General features: G+C 42.6%; 2 protein-coding genes across 8 annotated transcripts in view; one reads left to right on the forward strand and one right to left on the reverse strand.

Moving 5' to 3' along the window:
• Positions 1–4,140, forward strand: part of SPATA1 (spermatogenesis associated 1) — a 30,353-nt gene extending 26,213 nt beyond the window's left edge. For all 3 annotated transcript variants that reach the window (XM_081008670.1, XM_081008672.1, XM_081008671.1), the window contains one exon: positions 487–4,140. In XM_081008670.1, coding sequence (XP_080864796.1) covers positions 487–591 — 105 coding nt within the window. In that variant the 3' untranslated portion in view covers positions 592–4,140. The remainder of the gene's footprint in view (positions 1–486) is intronic.
• Positions 4,141–4,886: 746 nt separating this feature from the next.
• Positions 4,887–14,318, reverse strand: LOC308478712 (di-N-acetylchitobiase-like). Of its 5 annotated transcripts, none has more exons than XM_081008758.1 (7): positions 14,113–14,314; positions 12,544–12,682; positions 10,091–10,299; positions 7,963–8,023; positions 7,375–7,472; positions 6,864–7,028; positions 4,887–5,365 (listed from the first exon to the last, which is right to left on the reverse strand). In XM_081008758.1, exons 1-7 carry the CDS (start codon positions 14,284–14,286, stop codon positions 5,177–5,179), a joined length of 1,035 nt encoding a protein of 344 aa, XP_080864884.1. In that variant the 5' UTR covers positions 14,287–14,314; the 3' UTR covers positions 4,887–5,176. The 5 variants fall into 5 exon arrangements, with proteins under 5 accessions (XP_080864884.1, XP_080864882.1, XP_080864881.1 ...); XM_081008756.1 differs by having other exon boundaries at positions 7,963–8,134; positions 14,137–14,310; XM_081008755.1 differs by having other exon boundaries at positions 7,963–8,134; positions 14,113–14,310.
• Positions 14,319–17,132: the final 2,814 nt, after the last annotated feature.

Raw genomic sequence — 17,132 nt, forward strand, 5'->3', positions numbered from 1 at the left:
GAAAACAGTTCTGCATGCAACTGACACAGGGTGGGACAGAACATGATGTTTTCTCACATCCGCTGTGCCTGTACCACTTTTTCAAAATTCAAAATGTGACTGGGATCCAAACATGTTTAGCATCTATGCTTTAAACATTGTACCTGCCAACATGGAGTACCAAGATGGCGTGTGTCAGAAAAATCACAGGAACAAAAACACACCACTTTGAGATCTGCAGTACAATCTGCGGTATTTCTTCACCTCATTTCCCACTCTCATTAATGGAAATATGATGTAATTTATACACGAGGGTTTGCCATTACTAGTGACCTTAATATGCCAGAAACAAACCAAAATGGTTCATCCTTTAACTTATTGGGCTTGAAAGATGAAAGAACAAGGAAATGGTTATTAATCCACATAAAGGTTGAACTGTATCTATAAAATAATACGAAGGTTCTAATTTAATTCTTCTTTTTGCAATCTTGGAATATTTTTTTCTAGATGAGGAAGCAGGCAGCTTCTGATTTGCGAGCACTGAAGGCAGAACTGGCCCACAAGAAAGTTCAGTCTTCTTTAAGACTCCACCCTGAAGGACAAGTCTATTAGCTGGCTCCTGTTCGTGAGATTCTTCTCTGCATATTTGTATAGCTACTCCCAGAACCTATTTCTTCCAGCTTTAAATTTGTTATAGGAGCTATAGGAGAGATGTTGTATGTGTTGAAAATGAATGTTGAACAACAGTAATTCATCATGACACTGATCTGTAATAATTCTACTGCTGGCGTTAAAATGGCATTATCACCTCATTCCAGTGACGGATATCCATGTGCAGGGACAAAATGTCAGTTGGAAGGAGGAACATAGGAAGAGCCCACTGGATCAGGGATATGACCCATCTAACATCCTGTCTTCACAACAGAAAGACCACATACCTATTTTCCAGGTGATGGTAGCAATAGCAGCCTGGTCACTAGATAGCTGGGGTAGGTGGGTGAGGTGGACCTGCCCTCACAACCAGCTGATGCCACAGTCGGCCTCAGCCGGCCGCGGGAGCTAATGGGATTACCTGCCGGAAATGGACATTTAAACAGGTCAGTCATGGCTCTAGTTGGCCGGGGGTTGTTTCAGCGACGGACCTGACAGAGCCAGTGTTCAGTCGGGTCCACTTCCAAGGCATAAAAGCTGGCTGCATCGCAAGCAGGAAGTTCAGTCAGGAATTGGCCCATAGCCATCACGGCTAGTAGCTGTTGATTTGTTGAGCCATGAGTTTATCTCATCCTCTTTTAAAGCCATCCGAGTAGGTGGCCAGCACTGTCTTCTGTGGGAGCAAGCTCCATAGTTCAAACATGCAGTTGCTTGAAGAAGTACCTCCATATCACCTGAATCTTCCCACATCCAGCTTCATTGATGTCCATGAATTCTTGTGTTATGAGAAAGTGGGGGGGGGGGGAAGCTTTCCTCTATCCATTTTCTCCATTCCACACATAATTTTATAAACGTCTGCCATGTCACCTCTTACTTGCTTTTACTCTAAACTGAAAAGTCCCCAATGCAGGAACCTTTCCTCATAGGGGGAGGTGGAAAATCCTTCTAGTGTGTATTGCAATGGCACCCTTCAGAGACAGAGGAAGCCTGACTCCAAAACCATTGCCCCTCTGGTAGTTGCCTTCTTCTTAATGGCAAAGAGCCACCTGGGTTGACTCCTGAGCTTTTCCCACCATCCTCTGGTGATTAGGATGCTGTCTGAAGCTTTGGCCAGACTCTGCACGTTGCCTGTTAAGTAGAGCTGGTTCTGCATGTGCCACAGTGTGTGTGGACAGTTATCTGCTACGGATTGGGGGAAACCAACATTTATAAGAAATCTAAACACAAAAGACCAAAAAAACCCTATGAGTAAACTTCTCCACTTTTTGTATTTATTTCAGATCTAAGTGTTTTGAAAATCAAAAACTGGTTATAAACTTAAACACAACCTTAAACACACTTGTAAGTTGCAAGTTGCATCTAAATAGGGCTGTAGACACGCTACACTTTAAGCCACATCCTTTTTTTCCAAAGAATTCTGAGTACTGTAGTTTGTTAATGGTTTTTTTTTGGGGGGGGCAGGTTGAAACTGTGAGGGGTAAAACTAGTGTCCAGAATTCTTCAAAGGAAGGAACGGGCTTCAAATATATAGCAATTACACAGCCCTAGTCTTGCTTCCATGTAGAGTGAGATAGGAGGAAGTAACCAGTATCTAGTATTATTACTATATTCATTCTCATTTATGGAAACCACTTTTGACTCCTTTTTCCTCCTACGCAGTTGCAATTTTGGTGTAAAAGAAAGGTATCTGCTTCTGAGTAAGCTGTTACATACCTTCTTGCTTTCCACTATCAAGCCCCAAGGTTTTCATTCTTAGCAAGATCAACAATGTAGTAGAAGACTGCTATTGGGTTTACATTTGCTCGTGTCTAGTTGAAGTCTCTTGGTGGCTTAGTGGGGAGCTTAGATGGGTGAACGATGCACGAAGCAGATAATGGAGATCTATCTAAACCTTACGCCTTAGGCCCCACACTGGTGTTGGTTCATCTTGTAAACAAGCTTCCGTTCTTTCTGTAGAAGTTGAGAAACAACTTGCCCTTCACAAGATCACAATGCATCTAAATAATGACAGCTGATGGATTTACTTTTAACAAAAATTGATTTGGTTAAAAAAGGTAAACGCATCAAAGTAAATCCATCAGCCACCATATTCCGATCAGATCTTAGACCTGTTATCATCCTCAGAGAATGAGTTTCTGGAATGTAAATGCCTCATCTGTGGTAAATTTCGGCAAGCCCTGCCCGTGAGCTCTTCCTGCCTGAAAACCGTGTCATACGTCTAGTCAAGGAGCCAAATAGGAGGCATTAACATGGTAACAGCTGGAAAGCTGACAAGGAAGTGCTAATTACTATGAGTAATAGACGATATGATATATGAAAGAGGATATTAAAATCCTGCAACGCTTTTGGAAAGAGGAACTCTGCATAGATTGAGCAATCCCTAGCACTAGTATTATTCAGAAAAACCTTTATCGGGGTGCACAAACTTTTTTCAAAGAGGGCCAGATTTGATGAACTGAACATACATGAGGACCGACCAAAATTGTTGAGCTTTTTTTGGGATTGAAGTTGCTGAGCTTTTTGGGGGCCTTTTACCCAAGGACATGTACTGCCATGGGGGCCCCTGAAACAGACTTTGGACATGCCTGCTTTAAATCCTTTTTAGGATGGATAGGGACTCACTCTATTTCACTTCGTGCTTAATTTTAGATGCCAGATTTGTTTGCTTTTAATTAAGAAAACAGAAGTTGCCAATTCATTCCTGGTTCAAATCAGTGCTATTTTTCTAGAAAAAAAGGTGCCGGAACTCACCACGAACCTCTCCCTTGTTCTCTTAGAATGGCAATGGCACCCACCTGAGAGGTGCCACAACAGAATTCCAGCGAGTTCTGCCCTGGTTCAAATGTGTTTTGAATCCTTGGTGACATCAGCTTTGTTTACATGGAGGGAGCAGTCTTCCTGCAGGAGGCAAAGGTTCATGTTTTTTGCCTCTCTGTTTAAACAGGGGAGATCTGTTGTCCATCACTGGGCAAAAGAAATGCACCGTTTTCAAATCTTTTAGCAAAGTGGGGGGACCCACAAAATATTTTTTAAAAAAGTGATGCAGAGCAATGCAAAATAAAGCTGCTAAACGTCAAAAATGGCACACAGGTGTTACTAGCCATCAGAGATGTACCTAAGAGACCAGAGTTATTCGGGTGAGATTGCAGCACCCAAAATGGCTGCCATGCTTTCACACGAAGAATGGGATGAAGAGGTATGCCATTGCTTGTTAGCAATGTACATATCTGCGGAACAAAGTTTGGAGGATTTTCAATTATTTTAACTATTTCTTTACTGAGTTAATATTCCTTGTAAACCACTTCGAAGTTTTATTACAATCTCTCTCTCTCTCTCTCTCTCTCTCTCTCTCTCTCTCTCTCTCTGTGTGTGTGTGTGTGTACTATGCAAGTTAAACACCCGTGTATGTCGTGATCTGTGCACAAATATTCTAAATAAATGGGTGGCATCGTCACTTGACAGCCAGTCAACTTCGAAGGGACGGCAGAGAATAAAAGTCTCAGTGCCGACCATCTGACTTTCTCACTTCCTTGACCAGGTGATTGATTAAAGTAGATTAGTGCCAGGACTGAGCAAGCTATTTAGGCTCGTGCAAGAGGCTTGCGCTAGCCCAATGGAAAATTTTGCTTCCCATTTCACCCACCCAGGGCACTTCTGAACAGACTCCCAAATGCTACTCAGGCTACAGTCCTGTACGCAGGACTATAGATAGTATCTTTCACTGCAGATAATAGCAACATGTGTGTGTGTTACATATATTTAGGCATCAACAGGCTTCCTCTTTCAATACTAAAATGGTGCATGACAAAAATAATGTTACATTGTATGAATGGTTTTAAAGATAATTTTAAATGAATGTATTAAATTATTTTTTGGAAAGAAGTTTAGAACTTTTAAAAAAAAAAACTCTTCAACTGATCTCATAAAAACAAGCCTAAACATGATACAACTATTAACAATGTTTTGTTATATAGTTTTTAAAAGTGAAGGCCTGAAGACACAACCAAACTGTCCTACTGAATTACTCATATTGAACTAGGCTATGGAAACCACAAATAATTCAGCAATGCAATATTTTTTCTCCCCATCCAAATGATGGACTGTTCATTTTTCAGTTTGTGTATGAGAAATTGTGCATGGCTTTCATTTGCGCAGCGTGATGCTCGTTTTAACTGCAGCAGCATATTCCCAAATACTGCCTAACATTCATAGCATGCATGTTTTAAGTCAAGTAATGAGGTCCAACGGCAGCTATAGAAGGTTTTCGATTGGTGACTCATTTATTACATTTTTATGTTGCCTTTCTTCCAGGGAACTCAAGGTAACATACACAGGGTCATTGCTGTAACATTTCCCCCCTTCTTATACAGAAATAAATAAATGACAGTAAGAATCCATTGGTACAATAGTACACAGTATGCCTTTTTACTGTAGTGAGGGAAAGGTGAGGTACATTTCAAAGGATTCTCCCCTCTTTGCAGTCTATGCCCACAAAGGAAAGTAGCCATTCACAGCTGTCCAAATTTTATCCCACATTTTCATAAAGTCACTTTGGTTTCAAGGCCTCCCACATTGCTGCTGTCTGCCCTTGTGCTGCCGAGTCTCCAGAGTAGCTGAGACAATCCGCATGCCACATGCCAATGCCTCGTAAGCCGCGTTTTTTCACGTAGGCTGCCTTCAGAGAAATGCTCCTGGGATCGTCAAACCACACTTGGTGGAAAGCGCCCCATGGGTCCTGCAAATGTGTCAAACGAAGAAAAGATGTTAACGTGCTTTCCCTGTGTTCTTTCCAAACACAGCCTCACAGCTTTAGGTATTCATGAGCATAGGAAAAATCCAAGGAACTGGGGCAGGCTTCCTGAGCCTCGGCCCTCCAGATGCTTTTGGCCTACAATGCCCATGATCCCTAGCTAGCAGAACCTGTGGTCAGGGATGCTGGGAATTGTAGTCTTAAAACATCTGGAGGGCCGAGGTTGAGGAAGCCTGAACTAGGACTATACACACACTGGCCAGTTAAATAGATCTGGTATCTTCTGCAAATTATTCTGCAGAAAGCTGATGGGAAAGAGTAGGCAAGTTTTCTTCTGTCGTTCTGGCGGTTCCCTCACTGTGAGAAGTGATGTTACAGGGAACCAGGCAGAAGGTCTTCTCAGCAGTGGCGCCCGCCCTGTGGAACGTCCTTCCTTCAGATGTCAAGGAGATAAAGTATCACACAACTTTTAGAAGACATCTGAAGGCAGCCCTGTATTGGGAGGTTTCAAATGCTTGATATGTGTTCTTTATTATGTTTTTTAGATATGCTGCAATCCGCCTGGGGAAACCCAGCCAGACGGGCGAGGTATAAATAGGAACTATCATTATCATTATTATTAAACTTGCTTGACAGTAAAAGTAAAATCAATATGGTGCTACTGGGAAGCTAAGCCCCTTCAATACAGACTTGGTTACAGGGACTGATGCAACTAGCTAAAAGAGAAATTTTAAAGAAATAATTGCTAAAAACTGGGGGGAAAGAAACTGTGCCAACAAAAAAAGGAATGGCAAGTTAAACTGTTAGAGTATATTGAACTGGCTAGATTAACAGAGGCAGTTAGAGATCACACTAGACAAGAGTTTCAAAAAGCATGGGGGAAATGCAGAGAATACTTCACAAAACAGTGCCCTAAAATACATACCTGGATTTGTTTCTATTAATGTCTTCAGGAGACTTTGTGGATATTTATATAATTAGGAAAATCTTAATAATTATTCATAAAGGAAACAGTTTATAAGAAGTAAATAAAGAGGCCAGATACAGGATAAAGGAAGCCTTTTATGTGGTTGTTTGTATTGTTGAATGTTATACTCACTGTATGTTAAGTTCATGTTTAATAAGGGTGGATTTGTGTATTGGGGGTTTGTGTTATGTTGTAAATAAAATTCCAATAAAAATTAAATAAAAAAATAAACAGATTACTTTCCGTCCACCTTTCCTCCTCCTTTGGTTAAATTATTGCTGTTGTGCATTTATCATTTTCTCTCTTCTCCAATTATTACAGAAAGCTGATAGACCACCATGAGATTACCAGAATTTTGTGTGTTGGAACTAGGAATGTACGAGGTGGCTTCTTGCCAGGAGGGATTAAATCCTGAATGAACAGATGCACTGCTGTAACTTTCTTTTTTATATATAGAATAATAAATAAATGGTTTTTTTAAAAAAAAAACATATAAAGGATTTTTTTACAACTTGCCTTGTATTCCACATATGGAGCTTTCTGTTCCTTATCCCACAGGATCCCAGACAGTGATCTGGGAACTATCTGCTTCATTATTGCTTTGTAGGGCACTTGGTGTCCCACAGGATCACTGCATGGAGCCCCTCGGAAGGGGATTTTTGCAACGGAACAAACATGGTCCTGAAGAAACACAACTTGTGTCATGCAAATGTACTAAAGCACAAAAAGCGCTATGTAGATCATGTGCATATATTTTAATTCATCCTCCACACAAGAGTCTACTACCCCATTAAAATCTCTCAGAAATAAGATATCTCCTGTTTAACAAGCTCTCCATTTTCTTAACAAAATTCTGCTTAAGTACACCACGCACCAACCACGGTGTGCAAATTTATAAAATTGGGCGGAGGTAAAACGCAGGCTGTTACAACAGTTTTGAAGCAGTGTAGAATCCGTGCCCACAAAAACAAACTTTATAAACCACAGTGAGCAAAACATAGTTAGAAATTAGCAGTCTTTCTCTTACCTTAGATAAACCTTGGCAGGTATAATCATAGCCATACCATGGAACACCCATCACAAGCTTTTTGGGATTAATGCCGATGCGAATATAATTGTCATAGCCTAATTTAATATAAAATTTAACATTTACCTGCCTGCTTTTTTATTCTTACTTCCACGCCTGCAGCTACGTTTGTAGCATTAACAAATCAAAAGCTGTTGAGAAACATTCAAGATACGACTAGCCCTCCAAGTCTTTTTCACATGCAGCCTTTGAAGAGTGCTGTGTGATTCCATTTTCCATGTGATTTATGTCTTACTCTTATCAAGAAGGCACCTTAATATGAGAACAGATGTTGACAGATTTTAAGGTGGCTACATTTCCTTTAGAACCAAGATCCACAACTGGGATTTCTACTACTGTAGCTGCTTAAAGATGAGCATCGCAACTCTCTCAAACATGGTTTTAATGTATCGCTTCCAAGCAATATACAGATTTATTCGAAGTTCCACAATTTACATAATTTATTCTAATTAAGGTTCTTAGGGTTGCTAAGCCTACTGCCAATGTCCAGTGGATTTTCATAGTCCATAAACTGAGGCTAACTCTTACCAGCTAAGGTTTGGTTGTATGGAGCGTTAGCTCCTAGTATGCAACGTGACCACATCTGACTCTGTTCATCATAAGACATCACAAACACGAAATCACAGGAATTAGCTATCCCAGTATAGTTGTATACTCTTTTGTATATGCATTCTGGACACCAGGGTACATCAAAAGTTACCTGGGGAGGAAAGAGAACTGCACATTTGTCACTAAACAGGCATTATTTGTAGAAACAATTGTCAATGTTATTGCAGTAACAACACACACACACAAGCATACCCTATAATATGGGTAGGCAAACTAAGGCCCGGGGGCCAGATCCAGCCCAATCACCTTCTAAATCTGGCCTGCAGACAGTCCGGGAATCAGTGTGTTTTTACATGAGTAGAATGTGTCCTTTTATTTAAAATGCATCTCTGGGTTATTTGTGGGGCCTACCTGGTGTTTTTACATGAGTAGAATGTATGCTTTTATTTAAAATGCATCTCTGGGTTATTTGTGGGGCCTGCCTGGTGTTTTTACATGAGTAGAATGTGTGCTTTTATTTAAAATGCATCACTGGGTTAGTTGTGGGGCATAGGAATCCGTTCATCCCTCCGCCAAATATAGTCTGGCCCCCCACAAGGTCTGAGGGACAGTGGACCGGCCCCCTGCTCAAAAAGTTTGTTGACCCCTGTCCAATAACATTGCATTAAAAATTACAATCGAAAAAATGTTTCCACCTCAACTGCAGCATTATCAGAACCATATATATATATATATATATATGCCCATTATTTTTTCCAAATTATAACAAGGGAGTGTCATTAGAGCTGAATTCTATACATGTTTCCTCAGGTGTATGTCCTACTGTATTCAATGGGGCACACACCCAGATAAGTGTGGGATTCCAGCCTAAATTTCAAGACTAGCTTGCCAATTTTCTCCATTAGTGCAGCCACCCACAATTTGAGCAGCCAGCTCTTCACACTTTGCATATATTTGGGTTTTCCCACAGCCTAGCTGAACACATATATGTTGTGAATTCAGTGCTTCTTTCTGGGGGGTACGCAGGGGTATGCATACCCCTAAACATTTTGTGAATCTAAGTTTGGCCTCACTGAGGGGCAGTATTTCAATATGAGTAGGAAAATGAGAGTACCCCTAAACATTTTTTTTAAAAGGAAAAAAAGCTCTGGCTATCCGTTACAGAATAGGTGTTCACAGAAGGCCAAAAAGCTGGCACAGATACACTAAAAGAACGCAACAGTGCTCTCAGATGGGATTGTGGCTTAAGTTGATAAAGAGTTGGTTAGTTGGTTTTAGGTTATAGTAGTACCTCAGGTTAAGAACTTAATTCATTCTGGAGGTCCGTTCTTAACCTGAAACTGTTCTTAACCTGAGGTACCACTTTAGCTAATGGGGCCTCCCGCTGCTGCCACCACACCGCCGATGCGCGATTTCTGTTCTTATCCTAAGCAAAGTTCTTAACCCGAGGTACTATTTCTGGGTTAGCAGAGTCTGCAACCTGAAGCATCTGTAACCTGAAGCGTCTGTAACCTTAGGTACCACTGTATTTGTTTTTTACAAACAGTGAACCTGTGGGGGGAAACGTATTTTTAAGACCCAGACTATTCTTGGGACTGTAATTAGTTTTAAATTGTTTTTACTATTATTAAGATCCCAGGATGGGTTACAACAATTTAAAATACCTTATAGTGAAGAAGAGAGAGTAATAAATTGAAATGCTAACCATCATCATCATCTGCTACTATAGGAACATAAGAAGAGAATATGAAGGACTTGCTCACAAATTTATTGGCAGCTGCATGAATTATTATAGCTAGGAAGTGGAAGGGGTAAGCAGAATATAAAATGGAAGAATGGTATAAAGAGGTGTGGGATATAGCTATTAATGATAAATTAACATGTAAGATGGGGAATATGCAGGAGAAATGACTTTGAGGAGATATGGAAGGTGTTTGTAGAATTTGTACTGTAGAATTTTGCAGTTCTTCATAGTTTTAGAGTTCTACACTTATATTTTTGCTCACAATGGGAAATGCGCAGGAGCCTTGAATCCCATCCATTGGAGTGACACACTTCATCATGTGATATGTAAACAACCTGTAAGAGGAATCTGCTTTATTTTTACCTGTGATCCTGGAATTTCTTTGTGAAATGCTTCTGTCATTTCTTCAACCAAAGCTGTCAATGCATAATATTTGGCCGAATACTTTTTAACCTGTTGCTCAATGTCTATATTGATTCCATCCATGTACTGCCTTTTGGCCAGGGCCACCTGATGGTTTATCCAGGCTGTCCTGGCAGCAGGGTTAACAATTTTCTTCAGAGATATGTCTCCTAAAGAACAAATGGCAATTAGTTGTCAAAGTTTTGCATCACTAGATGATATATATATATTTGGCCTATTGTTTTTATTGATTTTCCAATTTTTTTAAAAAAACAATTTTTCACCAAATTAATACAAATGTAAATACAAATTTCACTAGATGAGATGTTTATATAAACAGCTGCATTCTGGGTCATTGCACACATCAGCGGGACATGAACTCCCATCACACCCTCTTCCAGCTCTGAAAATGGCGCATGGTTGCATGAGCTTTGAACATGTGTAAAATGGTTGTTCCCTGTATATAAAAATACCACCAACCTCTTAAATATGTTTACTCAGAAGTCTACCCCATGACTTTAGGATTAGAGTTTGAACCACTTATTTCATTACTGTCTATACCTATAGACTTTGAATCTCCTTTTGGCGGCGGCGGGGAGGGGGGGAGATAAGTTTTTTAAAATGGTTGGAAATAAAGTAAACACATTCGTCTTGTTATAGCTCTAATGAAGGGCAATTAGTCAATCGCAATAGTTAGTGGCCCCAGATGGGGGTGCACAGGCCACAGCTGCATACAACCAACTCAATAAAGTCAATTTGTGATACAGATGCAGATGGATTGCTAGGTGTGTATTTTTTTTTACAATAATTTTTATTAGTTTTCAATTACAGCTATCCAATGATAGTCTCATTATAACAATGCCAAATTATAATACAATTACTCAGTGGCGTAGCGTGGGTTCTCAGCACCCGGGGCAAGGCAAGTAATTTGCGCCCCCTAACCCGGGGCAAGGCAAGTAATTTGCGCCCCCTAACCCGTGGATTTTAGCACTCGAGTCTCTTCCGCACCCCCTCCAGATGTTGCGCCAGGTGCAGCAGGCCCCCCTGCACCCCCCACGCTACGCCACTGCTCCCACCACAAGTCTTCAGGACAGCCATCCGAAGGCTGGCGCGGGGAGAAGGTCTCTCCGCCCGACCGCCAGGCTTCGGAGCAGCCTTCCGAAGGCTGGCGCGGGGAGGAGGTCTCTCCGCCCCACCGCCAGCCTTCGGAGGAGGTCCGAGGACAGTGGGGTTCCTGCTTCCTCCAGGAGGGCCGGCCAAACGCGCCCCCCCCCAAATGTTGCGCCCGGTGCGGCCGGCACCCCTGGCACCCCCCACGCTACGCCACTGCAATTACTAATCCCAATCATTATATAATTTATATAATTTAGGTGGCCTCCCGCATGCTAGAATTGATGGTTTGATGACTTGCTTTGTTTCTGTGTTCCAAAATCTTATTCATCTCAATTACCTTTCAGTCAAAAAAAATCCCTTATACAACAACTGCAATATTAATTATATCCATTCGTCTTCACACATTTAAAGAGTTTATAAAACTAAAGGTGAAGCATTCAAACTACATCCTTATTCCTCCTGTGTGTGACAATTATTCTGTCTGTGGTGTTCCTTCCTGTCCTTGTAAAATGTTATGTCCAGTGGCGTAGCGTGGGTTGTCAGCAAGGCAAGTAATTTGCGTCCCCTAACCCGTGAGCCAGGTAGGGGCAGAGAGCTGCGAGTGCGAGCTCACCCCCCCCAGATGTTGCGCCCGGTGCGGCCGGCCCCCCCTGCACCCCCCACGCTACGCCACTGGTTATGTCTATCTTTTTCAAGCCATTGCTGCTCTCCATCATGCCTTGGGCAAAGCTAATGCCAGATGTGTATCTGCTGCTACAGTGGCTGAATACACAAGCTGATTTTGTTGAATCAGGGAGAGGATGTTTTGCCATATGCCTTTGGGGATTTCCACACCAAGATGGGTGGCGGCAGTTGAACAGCATTCCTGGGAAAGGCTACCTGAAGAACGTCTATGAAATCAGTGGAACTTGTTTAGGTGGGTGAGCAAAGAACGCAGCAGATTCTACATGCATCTAAAGCTGTGAACCTTCAAAAGAGAGATTCCCCAAAAGCAATGCAATGCAGACTATTTTCTTTCTTTTATAGCAGAGGCATCTTAACGTAGACTGGAGATTATTAGCCAGTTCTAGGCCTCTCGGGTAGTACCAGCTGGTGGAACAACTCACTTTCACACACTACAGAGAAACTGTGATGAGAATCACAGTTGTTATGTGATTCTCATATAGGGTCATATTAAGGTTTGCCGTCACACGTGCACTTAATGGAAGTAAACTTCATTGACCGACAAGAGACATATACTTCAGAAAGCATCCATTCCAAGTCTGCGCAAAAATGTTCTTATTACCCTGCTCAGAAGATACCTTTTAAAACTACTCTGGATCCTTTCGAATGAGCATAGCACATGAGCTCAGGGTCATATTTTCCAAAAGTCGCCACTGTCGTAATTTGCGACCAGTCATAGAGCTTCCAAGTTTTCCCGCCGACATCAAATACAAAGACCTGCAGAAGCATAGCAAAGTAGATAGCTCTCTCTTTCTCCCCCTTAACAGCTGGAGATGTTAACTCTCTTCACCAGCTCTATTTGTTTAATGTCTCAAATGCCAAGCACACTCTCGCAGTTGACCAATAAAGTGTTGTGTTGTGAATTCATAAAAAGTAGGGTGCCCAACAAATCGTGGATCCAGCAGTACACTGCCGCCCAAAAATATATGTTCAATTTGTCTCCTTTGGTAGCTACTCTGCACCCACGTCTCCTACTAATAGGCAACTCTTTTTCTAGTGTTTTGATACAGAATGCACTGTCACCCAGTTTTGTACAAGGGGAAACACCAACTTACACATAAGCCCTCCTGAGTCCTAGAGGCATCGTCACTCGACATCCCAGGAAAGGATTTCTATGTTTGTGCTTCTGTGTCTTTGTTACGTGTCGGGGGGGGGGGATAACAGAGGATGCTTCTCCTGATATGGAGGTGCAAAAGTTGGTATTTACCACGATAAGTTCCTTCTCTGTAGGGAGGAAGGGGAGTCTGTGTGGAATGTTACCTCCCCCCCCCCCAATGGCAGGGAATGAAAAATTTTAGAGGGTACATCTGGTGGGCAGGGCACGCCCCTCACCAGTTCAATTCGTGCTTAAGCAAGTAAGTCAAAAAATAAACAACAGAACAGGAAGGGAAAAACATAACTTGTTAAGGGAAAGTAACTCAAGAGATCTCACAATGTCTCCCTTCTCCTCTTCCCCTTCCACCTCATCTGAGGAAAGCTTGCCTTCCTTCCTTTCTGAACAGATGGAGGTATTGGTGTGGTATGGGAGTTGCCCCGGGCACAAAATTGTTAGGGGACGCAAAATTTCAACATCCGGTGCTGTCTCAATACAGCTGCATGCTTCTGTCGCTGGGCTCTTTTGAAAATGGCTTCTCCATGCGAACCAGGGTGTAACCTCTCCAGACAACAGAATGACTCCTCTTTCTCTGTGGCTGCAATCTCCTGGATGACGTGGATACCGTTAGGCTGTTGAATGTATGCATGCGTATTCCAACCGTTTCCCTCCCTCCCATGCGGGCCCCATGCACTGGCAACCCACGATACACCACTGGATGGAGGGAGTGGGTGCAGGCCTGGAAATCGAGAATGGAGTGGTGGTGAGACCTTAAGGCACTCTTTGAGCTGGCTGCCTTCAGAGAGGAGAGTGTCCTATATTCCCTGGAAGCCCCTCTGCCAGAGCTCCTTCCTCCCCTGCTCAATAAAATCAGAGCTACCCTTTGAGGAAGAAAACACAGCAGGCCGAGTAGTAGGGGAGCCTTAAAACAGGTGGCTAGGGCAGGAGGTGACTTTGCAACCGTCTGTTAGATTTATCCATTTTGTTGTTAGGTATTGGCCGATGTGCCCTTTAATCCTATTCATTGCAAAATAACAACAATAATAAATTTTACCCCCACATGGTTCCCATAAGGGACCTTGTTCCTGCGCACCTCGAACTCTCTGCTTTCAGAGATGGGATTGCAGAGCACCGGGTTTTCGCAGGGGCACGTGCCTGAGCCCAACCACAGGCGGAGGAGAAGGGCGGCCAGCAGGTGTGTGTCTCTACCGCCTAGCAACCTCCCCATGCCACAATCTCACTTCCACAACCCCTCCCCCCACCGGAATCAAGATTCTTTGTTGGTGTGTACAGAACTCCCCTCCCCCCTCCTCATTTTCATCCTACGGGAAGTGGGACAAGTCAAATCATTCTGTCTCAGGTGCCAGAAAGTCAACGTAGACTTCCAAAGGATAAGAGTGATAATTCCATAGTCCTTTAGACAATATTTTCCATCAGATTTATTTAAATAATTTAAAAACAGCCACCATTTTAAGGCTCCGATCCTCTGCATACTATATTCAGCTGAACTAGTCGGGACTTATTTCTATTTTCAAAGGATCAGGCTGAAAGAGAATTTGGGGCTGTTGACCGTTTCTTGCAAGGGAGTTTGAGTTTTCATCTGCAGCACACTTTTAAAACACTTATATAGTCATGAAGTGTTTTGGGGGGGGAGGGGAGGGGGTTTCATTGGTATCTATAGACTATGCCTGCAATACCCATTCAACCCCTCTATAAAGGAACAGGGTCAAGGAAGCACGTAAAACCAACAAGGACCCACACGGCCGCCTAGTACCCACCGCTTCCCTGGTCAGCAGGTCCCTTTATTATAAGGGAAAGGTGGCGACCCTAGACTAGCCATCCTTTTGCACAATATTCAGGACTGGTAAACGCTGCTTGGAAATGCACCAACTGGTCACTTTCAGTCTGCAGCTGGTTTGAATGGGATTTCAGCAAAAAAAATCACCCCACAGAAAACACGCTGTGTGGCTCGGTCCTAGCAAACAGTACTATGTTCCGTGAGTTAAGCGGGCCCAGGATTGCAGCCTAAATTTTCAGCAACAGTAAATTTAGTAACATTGCTCCGCTGGTTCCTTTTCTAACCCAAAGCCCAGCCCTATCGAATCGAGACACTATGTGCTGTTGCCCTTGAGCCCTCAGATCAAAATTCCTGGTCCAACTGGGGACTAGGCCTTGCACATGGCTATCGGATCTGTCGCTGTGGGAACACTTCCTTGGCTGATTCTGAACAGGGAAGGAAGTTCTAGGCCAGGGGGTGTCCAGAAAAAGGGGTGTGCAACCTGGGGTTACTCAGTGATGGCCACCTTAAGTCTGTGGGCTCCCCCTAGTGCCAGTCAGTGCCTCAGACTGGGTTTGTAGATGGAGTTGGTCACCATTTCCCTCAGTCAGCTGCCCCTGCCAGTGTCTGCAGACTGAGGGGGATTTTGGCAGAAGGAGGAAGGCAGAATTTTACAGTATTAGTGAAGGGGGGACTTTTTCAACAAAGAGGAAGCAGCCTAATTTCGCAAGGTTTGAGAGAGCTGCACCTCCTAGCCCTCTGTATTTGGTATCCCTAAATACATCAACCAACAGAAACCCCACCCCTCATCCATTTCCTTTTTACCTTTCGTTAAGGAAGCATTTGACATCTAAGATTGAAAGTGAGACTCAAGTCCTTAATTTTGCAGCCGCAAAGCATCGATTCTGCCTGCTCCTTGGCGTGCAAGTTTGAAGAGCCAGCGCTAGCCAAAAAAATTATTTTAAAAAACGTATCTGCCTCCACTGTGGAAATGTAATATACTATTTCATAAAACAAAATACAAAATAAGGTGTGGCTATGTTGCAGTCAATCTGTTCTTGAAATATAGTGTTTTATTAAATGTCGCAACGGGTAGAAAATTATTGTTATTAAGGAGAACTGTGTGACAAAAGCCCCCTTGGGCTCAGGTAACTTGTTTCATGGTTTTTAAGACCCGTGGCCCATATTTTGTTCCGTTCAGTAGAGTATCTTACTCTCAAACATTTTTTCCCTCTGGACAGATGGCCATTTCCACTGTTGATGATAGCAAAGCTGAGATATATATCTACCTTATCAACAAGTTATAAAGTTACATGTAGATAGGGACTGACATCCCGTCTGTCCATATTATGAAGCCCCAAGGGGAACTAGATAAGCCTGGAGGGCTGTATTTTGACCCTGGGCCAGAGGTCCCCTCACCGCTGCTTTAAGGTGTCGTAAGACTTTTCATTGTTTTTGCTGCAGTAGACTACCCCCTCTGGTAAGATGTAAATATCCTTGGGGAAGGGCTGTTCATTCTGTAGTACACTGGCCCTGCGTCAAAGGGTCCCAGATCCGATCCTATCTCCAGGATTGGGAAATGCTTCTCTCTAAACATCTGGAGGGCTATTGCTAGATGGAGCAATGGTCCAAGTGGCTCGGTGTAATACCCCCAGTGCCGGATTTACGTATAAGCTAAACAAGCTATAGCTTAGGGCCCCACTCTCTTGGGGGCCCCCCAAAAAAATTAAAGGAAAAAACCTGGATGTACATTTCCAAAATATAAGATAAAAAAATAAAAATAAAACCTACAAACAGCAACAGTGTTTTGTGTTGTGTAGGCTCCTATGATGTAAGTAATGGGCCCTGCCTGCTCCTATGATGTAAGTAATGGGCCCTGCTTGCTCATTTCTATATCAATTACTTTAATAAAATACATATTTTGTTATGTGCAAATGGCTTTTGATACCTCATAGGTCCATAAATGACCATACTGTATAGCATATATTCAACACAAAAAACAGCGACAATTTGTTGTTGACAAAGGACAGCTGGACATATAAAGGGCCCCATTACCTTCAGTAGCTTAGGGCCTCATCAAACCTAAATCCGGCCCTGAATACACCACCTTATCTTCCTAAGCAATTCCTTGATTTGTTCTTCAGCTTAGCTGATAAAAAGAAACTGAAATGTTACACAAAAGGTCAAATAAAACTCGGCTGGTTTTCCAGAGTTAATATAATTTGTATAGGTAAAGGCCTTACATCTATAAGGCCAGTCCCCGTGTGATGAATAAAGCTAAGCATTATCAACGTTAT

Source organism: Podarcis pityusensis (assembly GCF_964106645.2).
Source record: "Podarcis pityusensis genome assembly, chromosome: 6".
Classification (NCBI taxonomy): Eukaryota; Metazoa; Chordata; class Lepidosauria; order Squamata; family Lacertidae; genus Podarcis; species Podarcis pityusensis.

What these genes read in the sequence shown, in the direction of transcription:
- LOC308478712 (XM_081008755.1), bottom strand. Translation starts at nt 14,286, where the DNA reads ATGGGGAGGTTGCTAGGCGGTAGAGACACACACCTGCTGGCCGCCCTT. An exon ending in CTTATGGGAACCATGTGGGG is followed by an intron (nt 12,683 to 14,112) that starts GTAAAATTTATT and finishes ATGCTTCTGCAG; the next exon opens with GTCTTTGTATTTGATGTCGG. An exon ending in CTCCATATGTGGAATACAAG is followed by an intron (nt 5,366 to 6,863) that starts GCAAGTTGTAAA and finishes ACACATTTGCAG; the next exon opens with GACCCATGGGGCGCTTTCCA.